We start from the raw sequence: 16708 nt of genomic DNA on the forward strand, positions 1-16708 counted from the left end.
AGTCCTGCAGGGGTGGCGCGGCGCGGGGCGGAGGAGGGCGCCAGGGCCCTTGACTGTGGGTGTCAGTGCCCCCGGATCCCTGCGGAAGCGAGAGGTGAGGACCCGGTTCGTGGGGCTCCGGGCGGTGCCCGAACGAGCAGGGGCCGCACCCCCGCCCCCTCCCGCCCCGCCCCTCCCCCCCCCGCCTCCCCGGGGTGGCCGCTTCGGATCCCGCCCCAGATAAAGGCAGCCTGAGCTCCGCAGCACGAAGGAGGGGATCGGGTTGCTCGCCCGGCCTCCCCTCGCGGCGCCCTCCCCGAGTCGCCCCTTCCCCACGTGACTCTCTGGAATCTTTGCCAAAGCTCCGAGGCTCTGGGTCCCTGTTCACGCCGCGCCAGGAGCGGGGCGGGCGGCGCGGGAGGCCGGGGAGGCGGAGCCTGTGAGCTTTAAACGCCGGGAGCCGGCGGCGCCGGGCTGGTGCGCACCCGAGCTCTCCGCGCGCGGCCGGGAGTGCGGGATCCGCCAGCCCCTCCGGCCCGGTCCTCCGCGCATTTACATTTTCGGCTCCGCCTGCGCCCGCGATCCCGGCTCAGCCCTGCGGCCCGGCCCCGGGCACGCGTGCGGCGGCGGTCGGCGGGGAGCCCGCCGGGAGCCCGCCGCGCCCCCGCAGCCCTCCTCGCCGGGCGCGGGCGGAGGCGAGACCGTGGCAGCAGCGCCCCCCGCGCCGCCCCCGTTCTCGCCGCGGAGGCTCGCGAGCAGCCCGAGGCGGCGCCGCCGAGTCCGGGAGCCGCCGCGGCGCCGCGCAAAGTTTCCCGCGAGCGGCCGCCGAGCCGGGGCGCAGCCGCGGGGCGGGCGGGTCGTCGCGGCCCCTGGCGACCCCCTCTGCCGACGCGGCGCCCACGGGGTGTCACGCGAACTTTGAAAAGCCGCTGCCGACCGACGTGCGCGGGCGTCTGCGCGGCGGCACCCGGGAGCCCAGCGGTCCGGTCTCCGCGCGGGGAGGTCGGGTCGGCGGCGACGGGAACTTTCCGGAGAGTCCGCCGCGGAGACCGCGCTCGACCGCCTCTTCGGTCCCCCCGAGCTCAGCCCACGTCGGGGACCTGCTTCTCCGGGGAGCGGCGCGCCCTGCACGCCCGCTGCGCGTGGACCGAATCCCCCGCCCGGCCCGGCGCCCCGGAGCGGCCGGAGAGTGTCCCCCGGGCCCGGCCGGCGCTGCGTTTCCCCGGAGGCAGCCGCCCGCGCGCCGCCGCTCTCCGAGCGCGCCGGAGCCCGCGTTCCCGGCGACAGCGGCTCCTCGGATGCTGAAGGCTGCGCCCCGGCAGTGCGGGCGGCGAAGCGGCTATGGGTGCCTGCGAGGTGTGGCTCGGGGTGGCCCTCGCCCTGGCGGGATTTGCAGCATTGCCTCTTCGTTCCGAAGGTGAGAGCGCGGTGCCCCCTCCCCGCCACCGTGTGTGTGTGTGTGTGTAAGAGAGAGCGAGAGAGATCCTGGTCCTGCTGTTGAAAAAGCCAAGCGGGTTTACGGCACTGTGGGTCGGGTGGAAGTTTTGGGGGGTCGGGGTCGGGGTCGGGTCGGGGGTGGCCGGGAGGGAGTGCAGCTCCGAGTGGCTCTTTCGGCGGCTCCGGCTCCCGATTGTTCTGCATTCCGGTCGCAAGCTGGTCCCTCCCGCCCCCCTCCCGGCCCCGAGTGCATTCGGGTGGGGGGTCCGTCGCGGCGGCCCCGAGGTTGGGTTCTCTTTCCCCACTTCCCGCTGCTCCCAACGGAAGCAACTACGTGAAGCGTCGGCGAGGAGCGAACGGCGGCTCTTACCTGGGTGAAAAGACCCCGCTCCTGGGAGACGTAAAATCCGGCGCCTCAAAACCCTCGCCACGCTCCCTTCCTGCTCGCCCCGGGCAGTGTCCCTGTGAAGTCCAGGGAGACTGTGTGACCGGGTGGCTGAGTGCGCTCGGGGCGCGGACACACGCCTGGAGAGGCGCCTCTGCGCGACGGACACTTGGGGGGGGGGAGTGATTAATAGGAGTTTAGCTTCGTTCTCTTACTTCGCCCTCCTGCTCCCGGGTCTCCTCCAGGGCTCCCGCCTGCGAGTAAAACCCCGAGCTGGGGGAGAGAAAGGAGTCGGAGGGAATTGTCGCCATGATTGCAAAAGCAGTCTGGGGTCGCACGGACACACGAATCCACGAGTGAACTAAGAGTTTGGGGCGGGGGCGCGGTGGCCAGCGGAGGACGGGCCCCGGCAAGCGCGGCGCGGAGAGCCTCCACCTGCTCCGAGGAGTCGGCCAAGTCCTTCCGCGCGCGTTGGAGAGGGGGAAGGGAGCCGGCGGGCCGGGGGGAAGAGGCCGAATCCACCGCGCTGGGCCTCGGCGTCCCCTCCCGACTCGGTTCATTATTCATGCAGCTGCGGGCGAGGGGTTCACCTGCTCCGCCGCAAATCAGCGCCGCGGCGGGGCGGGGCGGGGCGGGGCGGGGCGCGGCGCCTTCTCCCTGCGGCGGGGTGGGGGCGGCTTGAAGGTGCCGAGCAGGGGCGCGGGGCTGGGGGCGGCGGGAGGCCAGGCAGAGGACAAAGCCCTGCCTTGGGTCGACCTCCAGCCTTCAGAGCAGCTGCCTTTCCCGCGCTAGTTTCCCTGGGGAAAGCGGCCTGGCCTCGAAGTCCGCGCCGAGTGCCGGGGTTGACGGGGTAAAGGTTCCGCCCGCCCGCCCTCTCCCGGCAGGTGGGTCCGGTTCGTTCCCCAGAAGCGCGTCCGGGGCCTGTGCAGCCTTCTCCAAAGGGGTCCTGCCCTGGAGAAGTCTGTGTGTATTGTAGGAGTGCGCGCGCGCGCATACTGGAAACAACAAAACTTACAGGGCTTAATCGTAATGATACATCAGATGCGAGAGTTAACTCAGGCCACCTGACTCTGATTTTGAGACTTAGAAACATGTTTTCGCTTGGTGGTGGCCGTTTCTTATTTAGAATCGTCCCAGCAACGCAGAAAACGTGCTTTCTCTCGCAGAGAGCTCAGCAGGGGGCAACTGAATGATGGAGTTTTTCAGAACCAAATCTCTTGAAATCACAGAAGCCATTATTAGTAAGAGCCTGCAGGGTTCGCTCTTCGGAAGACTGGTTGGTACAATGGGCAAAGTTAAAGAACTTGCACATTCTTTTGGTAGGGGAGGAGGGCAGGACACCAGGGGCGCTATTCCTCCAAAGATTCTTTGGAAACTTTGTTTCTTAGGGTTTCTTCCCACCTTCAGGGCATTGTAGAATCATTTCACAAATTGAACCGATAGATGTCTGAGAGTTTCCATCTAGCTTGGAATGGTCCTTGTCTAGTAATGAGTGAGTGAGTGCGAACATTTATGAGCACATCTTATTTGGCTCCTACTATGCCAAGCACTTTACATACATTATCTCACTTAATTTAATTAATTTAACTTAATTTAATTAAGTAAGTGATATCAGGCCCATAGCAAAAACAAAACAAAACAAAACAAAAAAAACCGCTGTCACCTGATGAGAACTTTGATTTGGTTCTGTCAAGATTTTCTTTTTCTCTTCAAAATAAGGGCACTGAAGTCAAGGCTGGAAAGCTGAAGGATCTTACAGATTCCCTCAAGCTTTTTAAAAAATTAGTCTTGGCAATGATTTTTGAAATTGGAAAAGAAGCATTTACATGTGTGCTTCTCATGGTGTGACATACGCTTTGATACTTTTGCTCACCGAGCCATGGCAGAATTTGTGTTTTCTTCTTAGTGCTCAGAGAGCATCTCATACATGCTTCTAGAACACCAGTGAAGAATTCTACAATTACATCGATAAAGGTGCAGTTTCCGTCTTCCTCAGGTAGCTGTGTGCTCACTGAGGGTACAGGATGGCTCCTCATTATTCTTACATCTCCACGTCACCTGTGAGGACACACTAGGCGCTAAGAAAATACTCGTCATGTGAAGGAGCACTGCCTAATCAGTCTTCTGAATTAAGCTTACGCTGGCCTCGATGACAAACTGCCGTATGACCTTGAATGAACCACCTAACTTCTCTGGCCTGTGGTTCTGTCGTTTGCCAAATGTCGAAGTCGGCTGGCGAGGGGATAGCTGTAAGATGCTTTTGCTAATCATCCAGCACAGGGAAAAAAGATCAACATTTGCTGCCCAATCTGTGGTCAGTTGCAACTTTCTGGTTCTGAGCTTTATGTCCGTTATTAAAAGAAAAATGAATTTTTACAAGCAAATCATTGGCAGTGTTCTTTTATACTGTCTTATACTGCCGAGATGACAAGCCGCTATGATTTGACAACTTAATGAAATCAAGAAGCACAGGGAAACTTCTAGCAAATGTGACTGGTTTCTAAATCAGATCAGCTTTGCCATGACATTTTCTGGAGAAGCAGTTTCTGAATTGTGTTCACCTGTGGAAATCCTGTGTAGTCACACTAGGTAGGGACTTGGAGATAGAAAAAGATTATTAAACTGGAGGTTGAGAGAATTGAGTTCTAGTCTGTGTCCTGTAAGTCCTCATGCAGCTTAGTCAATCCCACAGTCTTCCAGACTTTTCCTAGAAATGAATGCCGATAACAGAATACGTTGGAAAAGATCATTTGATAGACAGTGTGTTTTATTTATGGGTGGATCAGCATATTTGGTTCTACTCTTGGCTGGAGAGTTCCTTCTGTGTAAGATTTAATCTTGAAAAGCCAAGGTGAGTAAAGAGAAGACATTGGCTGGGGAAATAGCCTCTCTCTTCTTCCACTCCACAAGTCTTTATTGAGCGCTTATGTGTGTGGTTATGTCTGGTAGGCGGACCACATACTACCTGCCCTGAAAAAGTCTGCACACCCAGTAACTGTTAATATCAGTAAAGTAGAAGTAGGGGTATGTAAACACGGGTCCTTGGTGGGCTTCCCAATATTGAACACTTGCACTTTGGGCTTTTGTAACTTCCTGCTAGTGAAAATGAAGAAGTGTATTGTCACATTTCCATTTCTGCTCTCCTCTGGGGATTAGATCCTGCATACATTGTTCAGTGACACCAGAGCCATCTGTATTCATGGTTATGGGCTCAAGTGGCAATATCCCTCAATTTCGCTCCGACACAAGTAGTCCTAAGTACCCTCCCCCACATAGCTCCGGAGAAGGGAGGAGGACACCACATGGTGACGTCGCGGCTGTGTGCTGGATCCCAGAGTAGTTCAGAATCACTTGGCCCGTTTTCACTGTAACGGCTCTGTTAATTGATCTGAATCCTGGTTTACAATAATCCGGACATGAGCTGTCCTGTCCATCCAGAAAATGATTCTATTTTAACTCTTCCATGGTGTAGACACCATATGCTGAATTAGAACACAACATGAAGCGTGAACATTTAAATGCTAACTCGTGGCTGTTTGTTCACGATGAGTCATACTTTTGCGGTACCGCGCTCTCCCAACCCCTTTGTATCTCTGGCCACATGTCCCACTCCAGCTGATGTTTTGCGGCTCTTGGATTTAACTTCTCTAATTGACTCCGTTTACCAGGTATGATTTCTGTAGTGAAGGGTTTCTGGAAGTGAGAACTCGTGCAAATTAGAGTTCACATTTTCTCTGAAAACTTGAGATTTCATCCAAGTATCTCCTAAAGGAGCATGTGAGAATGTGAAAAGGGGCTTTAAAATAGACACTTAGTTTAATGAATAGGAAGTAACCTTTGGCCTGTGTGGCCCGCGAGACTGCGATCAGCCACTAGCAGGGAGAGCTGAGGACCCCCGCTTCCTTCTCCCCGCTGGATGGGACCCCTTCACCCCTGCAAAACTTACTGCACTTTTTTTCACATTGAGCTGGAATTTAAATTACGCAGTATCTCAGTTGTATTCTGCACCTTAAAACCGGTGAAGTTCTTGGGTTAGAGGCTTCTAGTTTCTGATGTCTTTTATTTTTCCAATTTTCTCTTGAAGAAGCCCGCTTTCTCTTCCCAGACCCTCCCCCTCTGTCAGAATTCACCTTGAGCTGGAGTTTCCTTGGAAGCGCAAGTAAAGGCATCAATCTCGACCTCTCATAGAGCTGTCCGCCTTTAGAAAAAAGCCATGAGTGCGGAGAGGAACTTTGTTTCCACGTTGTGGGAGTGGGTCACTTGGAGAAAAGGCCTCTGCTCTAGTGCAGACCCAGAAGCTGCCCCCAGCCCCCCTGCCATGACCTCCTAGCTGCGCGGGCCACTGGGCCTGGGGCGTGCCCGTGCCCTGCGCGGGAGAAACCCGCCTGCTTTGGAGGACGGCGGCCGGCGCTGGGGGGAGATGCATGTCCGAGCGCGCTGGGCCTCACGCCGGAATGCTCTGTTTTCTCGAGGGAGGAGAAGCGAGGTTTCGGAAGCCGTGTGAGTGGAGACATTCGTGCAGCTGCCTTCCCGGTAGAGCTGTTCCATTTTAGGAAAGCCCTCAGAAGGCAAAGCTTATTTCTTTTGGAATTGTACATCATAGAGCGACGCAGATTGAGTGCTTTCCTTCTGCTAATGATGGGCTCTCTCCGCAGTTGCACGCCGTTTTGACTGGAGCCTCTCACAGAGGCTCGGCCCAGCCCAGGGTGGTACCACGCTCGGTGTTGCTTCCTTGTTCTCACGTTCCCGTGGGTTTATAACCTCTGTCCCACTCCCCTGGGATGGGTTTTGATGTGGGTAGTTGGATATTTCTTCAATGTAGAAATGGAATTTTGTCAATATATATCAATTGATCTTTATATGACTATTTTATGTATATACATGTGTATCATATATGATTATTATATACATTTATATATACATACATATTTCCCTTATGACATACCATAGACTGGAATACTAAGTATTTCTCAGAGACATGTGTGAATGAAGAGAAATTTTCTCCCAAGGTTTTATCTCAAGTTATTCTTGTTTGAATGTCAAGGGCACCAAAGTCATTCCAATAAATTTGCTCATAGAGATCTTTGATTCAGATCACAAGTGTAAATAGTCATCTCATTTCTTTGAAGATTGTTCCTGATTCCATTATTGGTGGATGAGGCAGACCGGTCCCTTCCCAAGAAGTTATTATTTTTAAGACTTCACGAATGATCTGTTGGAAACGAAGCACTATAGTAAAATGTGTCCTTCCCTTTTTGGACACCAAGTGTGGCCTGTTGTCAGGATGTGTTTCCACTGTGGTTTGTGTATGCTATTCCAATCTGTTTTGTAGGTTCAGTTTCAGAGGGAGTAGCTGCTAGCACACTACCCACATGTTTCTAGGTAAAAACAAAACAAGCAAAAAAAAAAAAAAAAAAAAACCAAACAAAACACCTGTTGTGTTGTTCAAAGATTGGTTGAAAATGAATTTGTTTTTTAAAATTAAGATTGCACTTTTACATTGTTTTCAGATATAACACTTGAAAAGATTCATTTTATGATTCAGAAACTATAGGCGTTCCATTCACATTTAACCTTCTTTTCCATTTCTAAGAAATTTCTGTTGTTTTTTATTTGATGCTTACTGAATGGAAAATGTAAAGATGTATCAATTCATAACCAGTCTATTAGAAATACTGAGTGAAAAGAAGGTGAAAAGGGTATTGGAGTTCAAGAGCCCAAGAGAAGAGTTCTTTCCAAGTAACTACAGTCTGCACGTCTCTCTGTTAAATGTAACATCCCTGACGAGGAACGTATTGTGTGAAAGGCGAGAAATAGATAATCACCCAGATACCTCAGCGGCTGCCTACTAGGTGAAGAGTTAGGGAAGCCAAAGAAGGAGAAGCAGTCCCTCTGCCGAGCGACTGTGTAGATGCGGTAGTGGGGTAGACGCAACAGTTTCACAGGCTTAGCAACAGTGTCGCAAGGAAGTTTCCGAGAAGGAATGGATGATGTAGGCTCGGAGTGCTATGAAGGCGAAGGGGAAAGGACATAAAGCTGTGGGGCTGGAAAATTCACGAAGGAGATGGGATCAAATTTAAGGAACTTGAATAGACCCAGGGTGTCTCCTGCAGGAAAAAAAAAAAAAATGAGCAAAGGGATGGAGATATGAAAGTCTGACCGCCGGATGCCAAGTTGGCCTCTTGGTTCGGAATGGAGGATTTGTGTAAACAAAGAGTGGCAGCGAAGCCGGGATACGTAAATCAGAACTGGATGAGGGAGGCTTTGCTGATTTATCACATAGAAAAATACACACTGCACACACAGCATGCCATTATAAATACATTTATTTTAAAATTCAAATAGTAAGTTTTAATGATGCTTTCCCTCGTGCGTGTCCAAGAAGTGTTGTTGTCTTGTACGGGGTTATTTTCCGAAGGGGCAGAATGTTCGAGCTTTTCAGATTTTGGAAAAAGCACAATTTGCAGACTGTGATGCATGTAGATGGGGTTTTAGCCCAAGTCTGCTGGGGCAGTGCCTGCTGGTCTGTTTTGCATTCCTTTTAATTCTTGTTTTGTTTTTCCCTACAGGTGCTTGTGTCTATCAGGGTTCCTTGTTGGCGGTAGGTTATCCTTCCTATATTTGCTTTATTTCTTTCGAATGTAAAATGCTGGATTGGGGTTGCTGAGTGAGTGAGGTGACCCTATCATTGTAAAAATGTGTTTACTTTTCCTCACAGTTTGAGGATTATCCCTCATTTTGGCACAATCATGCTCAATTACTTAATACCTTTTCCAGAGTGAATTAGTTCCATTTGAATACTCAGGTATTGGAGAAGAAGCTCAAGCACCCAACACAATTTCCATTTCATGGCTGTCCTTTGTGTTCTTTGGATCAGAAAGAAAATGAGATCCCATTCCCCTGTCAGATACGAAATGGGGCACAGCTTTGTGTATCTTCCCGTTGCATTTGCTGCTTTCTTTGAGCCCCGCCCAAAGTACAAGCATGGAATGGAGTACGATGTGGAGGATTCCTGACTGTGGCTTTGAATTACATAGTTTTTGTAAATAACAAGCAACTTAACATTTTATCTCTGAACTTTTGCCATGTAGGGTAGAGTTGATTTTGAATTTAATGTCCTCATGACTTGGGGGAAAAGCTGATGCAAGTCTCATGTGTTTCTTTTCATTAATAATGTACTGTGGTGCATAGCCGTGTGTTAGAGCCTTATTGAAAAGACGGTCTACACTTCATCAACTCCAACAAATGGTGTGGCAAGTCATTCTTCGCCACTTTTTTATTTTGGTTTTATAAATGCTATACTAAAAACAGGACTGAAATGGTCGGGGAGGGTTTGGTCATTTACATCACAACCTGCTACTGACGTGTGTGATACTAACAAGCCGTCTTGGATCATCCTTGTGGCCATCAGATAGAGGAGAAGTATCTGAACTGTCCAACAGTCTGGGTAATTGTAGATGTTCACAGTAATATTCTCGATTCTGAACTTATGTACTATAGCTCCTGCTCTGGAGATTTATGTTTTTTTTTCTCTCCTAATTTTCCATTAAAGACTCAGGAGAAGGCGATTTTCCTTTACTTTCTCACTCCGTGCCCTTCAAAGCCTACTTTTCCTTGTGTTTCTTCTTTAATACGTTTTCGGAATCATTTAAAATTCAAAGTGTTATAAAATACATCACCAGTTTTCGGGAACTGTAGTAGATGTTAGAGTCAAGTCAGCTATCCATGTGAACACAAGGAGAATGGCTTACTGTATGCAGTGCCCCAATTCTTAAATATATTTTCATAGCTATTCATCTAGCTGACACAGTAGATGAGGGAAATAAGCAGACCATGTATTATTTTATACTCTCCCCCTTTTAATGAAGAACCGAGGATAAGAGAGATTTTAAGGGATTTGCTAAAGGTAAAACCACCATTAAGGGATCGACCAGAACAAGCCAACCTGTGTTCCTTCCATTGTTCCCCCGTATCTGAAGGACAGTGGCCAGCCAGCCTGTTTTCTGTGTTTGATGTTGCTCTGCGCTGTTGTGCATCTGAACACGAAAGCATCAACGGCTCGGAGAGGCCAATGGCGTCCGGTTCAAGGAGAGACTGTGTGATTAAGTTTGCACTTAATCGGTGACCTTGCTGTCCTCCGTTCGTGCCCTGGCTCCTCCGGGGACTGTGGCTGCTCGGGCTTGTGGGGCTTGTAGGCTGTGCGACAGTGCCCCAGGGCACTCCTCTTGCCCACCAGTTGACTTCTTTGCTTACCGAGACTCAGCCGTGTGTGTTCCCAAACCTCCTCCAGCCCGATGTACTCACTATTGTAATTCTGCAATTCAGTCCGAAAGACAATACATTGATTACAAGAAGAAAGCTTACGGAGTAACAGCTGTGGAATTCTGGGCACTGGGAACGCACCAGTAACAAACAGACAAAATCCTTGCCCTCATGAAGCGTGAATTCTACTGAGTAAAATAGAGAGAATGTGAGGCGAGCCTTAGGGAGGAAGACGGTGGGGGCGGGGAGACAGGGACGCCGCCTGGAGGAGGGGGGTGGCTCCTGCTAATGGGCGATAGGGTCGGCCTCCCCGAGAAGGTGACATTTGAGCAAAGACCTAAAAGTGGCCATTGTCAATGCTAGTCAGCCTGGATGTCCAGGGAACTAGAATTCCACAGAAGGGGAAGAGCCACGGTAAAGCCCGAAGCGGGAGCTTGCCTGGCCATTTGAGGAGGTTCACGGAGGTCAGTCAGCGGCTGCGGTCAAGGTCCGGGGCAGGACGAGGTCAGAGAGGCGGGCAGGAGCCCTGTCTGCACTTGAGCTTGTCCTCTCCGGAAGGTGTTTCGCCCCTGGAGGAGCTGCTGCAGAGGGACGACAAAATCTGACTTATAGTTTAATTAAACTGCCGAAATGTGAATGTGAAAAGAAGTAATGTTCTTGTTTCTAAGGAAACTATGGTGAATACTTTAAAAAGACTCCGCAGAGGTGAGTCACTAAAAATTTGCTGTCAAATTAAGTGTAAGGGAAACAACTATAAAAGATTGGGGAAAACACAGACATCCAGGGAGATTCTGCAATTGGATTTATTTGCAGTCTTTTTTTTTCCATTTTAAGGGTTTTCAAACTGAAATCGTAGATGATGCATTGTGGACATAGTTAATTGTGTGTGTCATTAATTGCTGTTCTCTCTGCATCTGATCTGGTCTTGGAGAAGGGCATCGAATGAAATCGAATGAATGTATGTTTTTGTATTTTGAATTAAAATAGAGAATTTGAGAACATTTAGACACTATTCTGGAATTTTCTGATTAAACAACCCTTTAGGTGAGAGGGTTTCTGTGGGGTAAGAGGCTTCATGGGGGGCGGGGTGGGGGCTTGGCTCTGAGGGTGGTGGTGGGATGTCCCTGTTCTGATCCCAAATTCTACCCACACACAGTTCAGAGCTGGAAGTGACTTCTGAGATCACGTAGTCCAAGTTCTCCGTAGCCTAGGTGAGAAAGCTGGGGCAGGGGATGCGAAGTTCTTGAATTTAATCCATTTCTCAGGCGAGTGACCAGAAGCAGAGAGTGGGTCCGTTTGGAAATAGCAAAGCATCAGCTTCACCCAGAAGAATTCCATAAAATCGATGTAGCTCATGAGGACGTGGATCTGGGTCCCGGCTGCTCGCCACTCACTCTCAGTCCGTCTTGTGAGGATTCTCCCCGTGATGCTTCTCCGGTCTCATCCCTTGCCGCCGGCGGGGGTGGCCGGGGGGGGGGCGGGGGGGGCTGTCAGGTGCGGTGGAACTTTCGTGATGCTTGCCACCGGCAGACCGCGTTTGGATCCTTCCTCCTCCGCTGCCGACCGGCTTTGTGACCTAGAGCCAGTTCCATGAACTTAGACGTCCTGTGTGAGGGGGGTGTAAATAAAGCCTCTCCTGGGGGGTTTTTGTAGAGCAAAGCAGATAATGTGGGGGGACACCCAGGTGCCAGGCCTGCCATGGGCTTTTCCACCACCACAAAATCTCTTTACCAACCAAGAAGAACAACAAGAGGAAGGGAGCCATTATTAAGCACCTACTGTGTCGACAGTCCCAGGAAGTAGGTGTTGTCTTTACAGATAAGGAAACTGAGGCTCTTGTCACTTGTCCAGAAATTATACAGGTGGTCAGTGCGAGAGGGAGAGCGTTCAAACCCGGTTCTCTCAGCCGAGCCGGTCTTCCTATTGTCTCTGAACACAACTGGCCTATTTCACCGTCACCTCTACACGCCTGCCCCCTCCGTGCCGCACCTGCCATGCAGCTGTCTCTGCCAGTCTCGGTCCTGACCTCCTGCAGAGCCAGCTGTCCCTAGCTGACCCCTGCCCGTGTAGCTAAGGCTCTCCTACCCTGGTATGTACTAGATCTATCGCATGATCCAGGAAATATTTGGAGGCGGTCGTTCGATCTTAACAATCTGTATATGCTGTATTTTGCACACACACGCAAGCACGCGCACACACACATGCACATGCACACACCCGACAACGTGTTATGTCCCAACTTTGACAGCTGTGTGGACTTGTGATTTGGTCTCCAAAGCCCTGTGTAGCCATCTCTCAGTTTTGTCCTGATTCCGCTGTCTCTCTCTTCTCTTTAACACTCTCTTTCCTGCTTTCCTCTTTTTTTCCCCATTCCTGAGGCCAAAAATGAACAGAAGGGAGTCAGAATACCCAGGAGGGTCCTATAGCTTGAGAGACACTGAAAAATCTAGTTTGGGTTCTGTTTCTTAGCCCACAGTACCCTTAGACCCCTGTGCTCTCAGGACTTTCTCTAAAGTCAGCCCTGGTGAAAGAGCATGACCATGTCAAATCAAGAGTCTGTAAGGAGGCAACAACCTAGTTCACACGTCTAACTGTGACAGGGGCCTTGAGTGTGAGGAGAAAAATAAATTTTTCATTTCAATATTTTCACTATATTGAATAAAAATAATGTAGCTTTCTTTTGGTGTCACCACAAGTAAATAATTCTCCTTTATTAGGTTTTTCCCTAGAGGTAGATCGCTGGACTCTTAACCTCAGTTTTTACATCTGTAGAATGGAGATGAACTATTTACTTCCCAAGGTGGTCATAAAAGCGAGAGGAGATCACATGAAGCACTTAGCTCTGTGCTTGTGACCTACAACATGCGGTGAAGGTTAACTGCTGTTACCGTTGCCATAAACGTTTGTGATTGGAAGAGTTGCACAAAGCTATTCCTCTTCCACAGATCAAAAATGTTAAGTGTTGACATTTTCCAACTTGGAATGCTTTTGCTCACAAATGCTGACAAAGTAAATTATGAGACACTAAATTTTAACACATTTGAAAGAAAGAAAATAAATTCAGGGATCATTAAAAATGTGGAGTGTTTGCTTCACTACTATATCATATGGCACGGTAGAAAGATCTAGGCTTTGGAGTTTGAATCCTGATACTGCCACATACCTGCTGTGTGGCCTCAAGTATTATATTTTATATAGCTGAGTCTAATTTCATCTTCTATATAATGAGGATTATAATTCTCATAGGGTTGATGGGAGGATTAACTGAGAGCGTGCTTGCGAAAGAACCCAGACCTGCAGTTGGCAAGAAACTAGCACTCATATCATCTAGGTGACAAAAAATGTCAGAGTGGAAACGACTGAGTGATAGAGTCTAGTTGTCTTGGTTGTGTCCTGGCTCTGTAATTACTAGCTATGTGGCATGGGGTAAGTGACTTGAATGAAATGAGCTTTCAGTTTCTAAATTTAAAAACGAGAGCGTTAGGTCCTCTCCGACATTCCTTAGCTGAGTGCCATCCGGTAGAAGTTTCTGTGCTGCGGGAAATGTTCCGCAGATACACTATCCAATATGGCGGCCATGAACCACATGTGGTTATGGAGTACTTCAAGTGTGGCTGGTGGCACTGGGGGACTAAACTTAAATTTTTTCTTAATGCAAATTAATTAAAAAAATAAAAATATAAATAGCTTCATATGGCTTGTGACTACTGTATTCTACCATGCAGCTCTAGGGCTTTCAAATTCTCAATATCCTGTAGTACTTAAGTTTGAATTACAGTCTCGTGTGTCCTTCTCACTCCAGGTGAAGCTTCACTATAGTGTTGTTAGCAGTTGTGAAGAATGTCACAAGGAATTTGTTATAGTGATGGAGGTTGTTCTTTGTTTATTTAATTTGAACAGTTTTAAGGTCATCTTAGTGACAATACTACTTTCCTCGTTTTGCTTGATATGCTTTCTTGAAAGGAAAGGGGAGTTACAGTTGAGCCCTTGCTTGCCATCTGTCTTACGTATTCCATTAAAAATCTGTTTTCATGCTATTTGTTATGCTCCACAAATAAGTGAGACCATATGATAATTGACTCTCTCTGCTTGACTTATTTCACTCAGCATCATCTCTTCCAGTCCCGTCCATGTTGCTACAAAAGTTGGGTATTCGTCCTTTCTGATGGAGGCATCATACTCCATAGTGTATATGGACCACATCTTCCTTATCCATTCATCCGTTGAAGGGCATCTTGGTTCTTTCCATAGTTTGGCGACTGTGACCATTGCTGCTATGAACATTGGGGTACAGATGACCCTTCTTTTCACAACATCTGTATCTTTGGGGTAAATACCCAGGAGTGAAATTGCAGGGTCATAGGGAAGTTCTATTTTTAATTTCTTGAGGAATCTCCATACTGTTCTCCAAAGAGGCTGCACCAACTTGCATTCCCACCAACAGTGTAAGAGGGTTCCCCTTTCTCCACATCCTCTCCAACACATGTTGTTTCCTGTTTTGTTAATTTTGGCCATTCTAACTGGTGTAAGGTGGTATCTCAATGTGGTTTTAATTTGAATCTCCCTGAGGGCTAGTGATGATGAACATTTTTTCATGTGTCTGATAGCCATTTGTATGTCTTGATTGGAGAAGTGTCTGTTCATATCTTCTGCCCATTTTTTGATATGTTTGCCTGTTTCGTGTGTGTTGAGTTTGAGGAGTTCATTATAGATCCTGGATATCAACCTTTTGTCTGTACTGTCATTTGCAAATATCTTCTCCCATTCCATGGGTTGCTTTTTGTTTTTTTGACTGTTTCCTTTGCTGTGCAGAAGCTTTTCAGCTTTGTTGAAATATAATTGACAAATGAAAAATGTATGTATTTCAGATGTACTATTTAATGATAGGATATATGTATATATTGTGAAAAAAATCACCACAATCACACTATTAACTTACCTATCACCTCACTTAATTACCATTTTCTTTCTTTCTTGGTGGTGGCAAGAACACTTACTATCTACTACCTTCCTAGCATGAGCACTGGGTGTGATATGTAAATGATGAATCACTAAATTCTATACCTGAAGCCAGTACTACACAATAGGTTCACTAATTGTTATTTAAATAAAAACTTGAAACGAAAATATATATAGATATATAGAAAGACATATATCTATGTATCTATCCTCCTGGCAAACTTCAAATATGCAATACAGTATTATCCGCTATAGTCATATTGTTGTAAACATTAGATCTCCAGAATTTGTTCTTTTTGCTTAACTTGCACAATTGCCCCAGCCCCTGGGTGCTACCTTTCTGCCCTCTGCTCTCTGAGTGTGACTAGTTTGGATTCAGTATATAAATGAGGTTGTGCGGTACTTGTCTTTCTGCATCTGACTCACTTCGCTCAGCGTAATGTTCTCCAGACCCACCCAGGGTGTTGCAAATGGCAGGATTTCCTACCGACTTAAGGCGAAATAGTGTTTTTTGGGATATATACGCCACCTTTTCTTTATTGGTTCACCGGTTGATGGCTGTGTAGGTTGTTTCTATATGTTGGCTGTTATGAACGATGCTGAAATGAACATAGGAGTAAAGATATCTCTTCAAGATCCTGATTTCATTTCCTTGGCTATATATGTAGAAACAGGATTGCGGGATCATCAGGTAGTTCTTTTTATTAAAGTTATTATTATTCATAAGGTAGTTCTATTTTATATTTTTTGAGGAAGCTCCATACTGATTGTATCAATTTATATTCTCACCAACGGTGCCACAAGGGGTCCCTTTTTCCCACATCCTTGTCAACACTTGTTATCTTGTCTTTTTGATAATAGCTGTCTTCACAGATATGAGATAGTATCTCATTGAGGTTTTTGACTTGTGTCCAGTAAAATTTTCATGAAATATTTTTGGAGTTTTGTCAAAGTTGGATACACTAGGAGCGTTACCCGCTGTTTACACTAGGGCAGAGAAACATCAAGAACTTTGGGTCTGATCTGTAGGCCTTGTTTATTAAGGCTACGAAGGATAAAGGAAGACAATTCAAGCTCTTCACCGCTAGTCGCTCTTTAATGCTAGTGTGCTCCAACATCACTTTCTTTTCTTTGTGACTGTAATGCAAGACGCAGAGCCCTACAGACATGAACGTGCCTCAGACTTTCACTTGGGCTGGTATTTACCAACATGCTCGAGAGACTGTGGAGAAGAGAAAGGAAGAAAATTTGGAAGCTTCTCCTATTAAGTGCTCAAAGTCCCCCTAAACCTGTAGTGACTCTTGGCCAGTGGCTACTATTAAACATTCTGAACTTTGTAGCCATCGGGGGAATGCTTGGCCTCTGGTGGATCCACTCAGAAGGGAAGCAATAAAAGCAGCCATTCCTTAATTTCCCGTAAGAGTACTATTGGGTATTGTAGGATACTGTTGTTTTTTATTATAGCTTAACAAGACAAACCACAAGAATTCAACATTTTTAAGTGCCTCTGGTCCATCTTCATTTATTTTTAAATACTAAATTATAGGTTTTTAAGTAGGAAAGCTAGTCGTATTAAAATGTACTTCTTCTGGGATAAAAACTTGATGTTTTTTGCAGAAAAGTGGTAGCACATCATCACTGTGCTGGGAGCAGCAATGAATTTCCTTTAACTAGAGATATTCAAGT

The 16708-nt window shown here is 47.9% G+C and overlaps 1 protein-coding gene across 3 annotated transcripts in view; it reads left to right on the forward strand.

Annotated features, from left to right (window-relative positions):
• Nucleotides 1–1260: 1260 nt before the first annotated feature.
• Nucleotides 1261–16708, forward strand: part of FRAS1 (Fraser extracellular matrix complex subunit 1) — a 410546-nt gene continuing 395098 nt past the window's right edge. For all 3 annotated transcript variants that reach the window (XM_045065725.1, XM_045066397.1, XM_045066061.1), the window contains exons 1-2: nt 1261–1396; nt 8371–8402. In XM_045065725.1, coding sequence (XP_044921660.1) covers nt 1321–1396; nt 8371–8402 — 108 coding nt within the window. In that variant the 5' untranslated portion in view covers nt 1261–1320. The remainder of the gene's footprint in view (nt 1397–8370; nt 8403–16708) is intronic.

The sequence above is a fragment of the Mustela putorius genome, unplaced genomic scaffold (assembly GCF_011764305.1).
Source record: "Mustela putorius furo isolate JIRA1106 unplaced genomic scaffold, ASM1176430v1.1 tig00000040_pilon_pilon_pilon, whole genome shotgun sequence".
NCBI classification, from domain to species: Eukaryota; Metazoa; Chordata; class Mammalia; order Carnivora; family Mustelidae; genus Mustela; species Mustela putorius.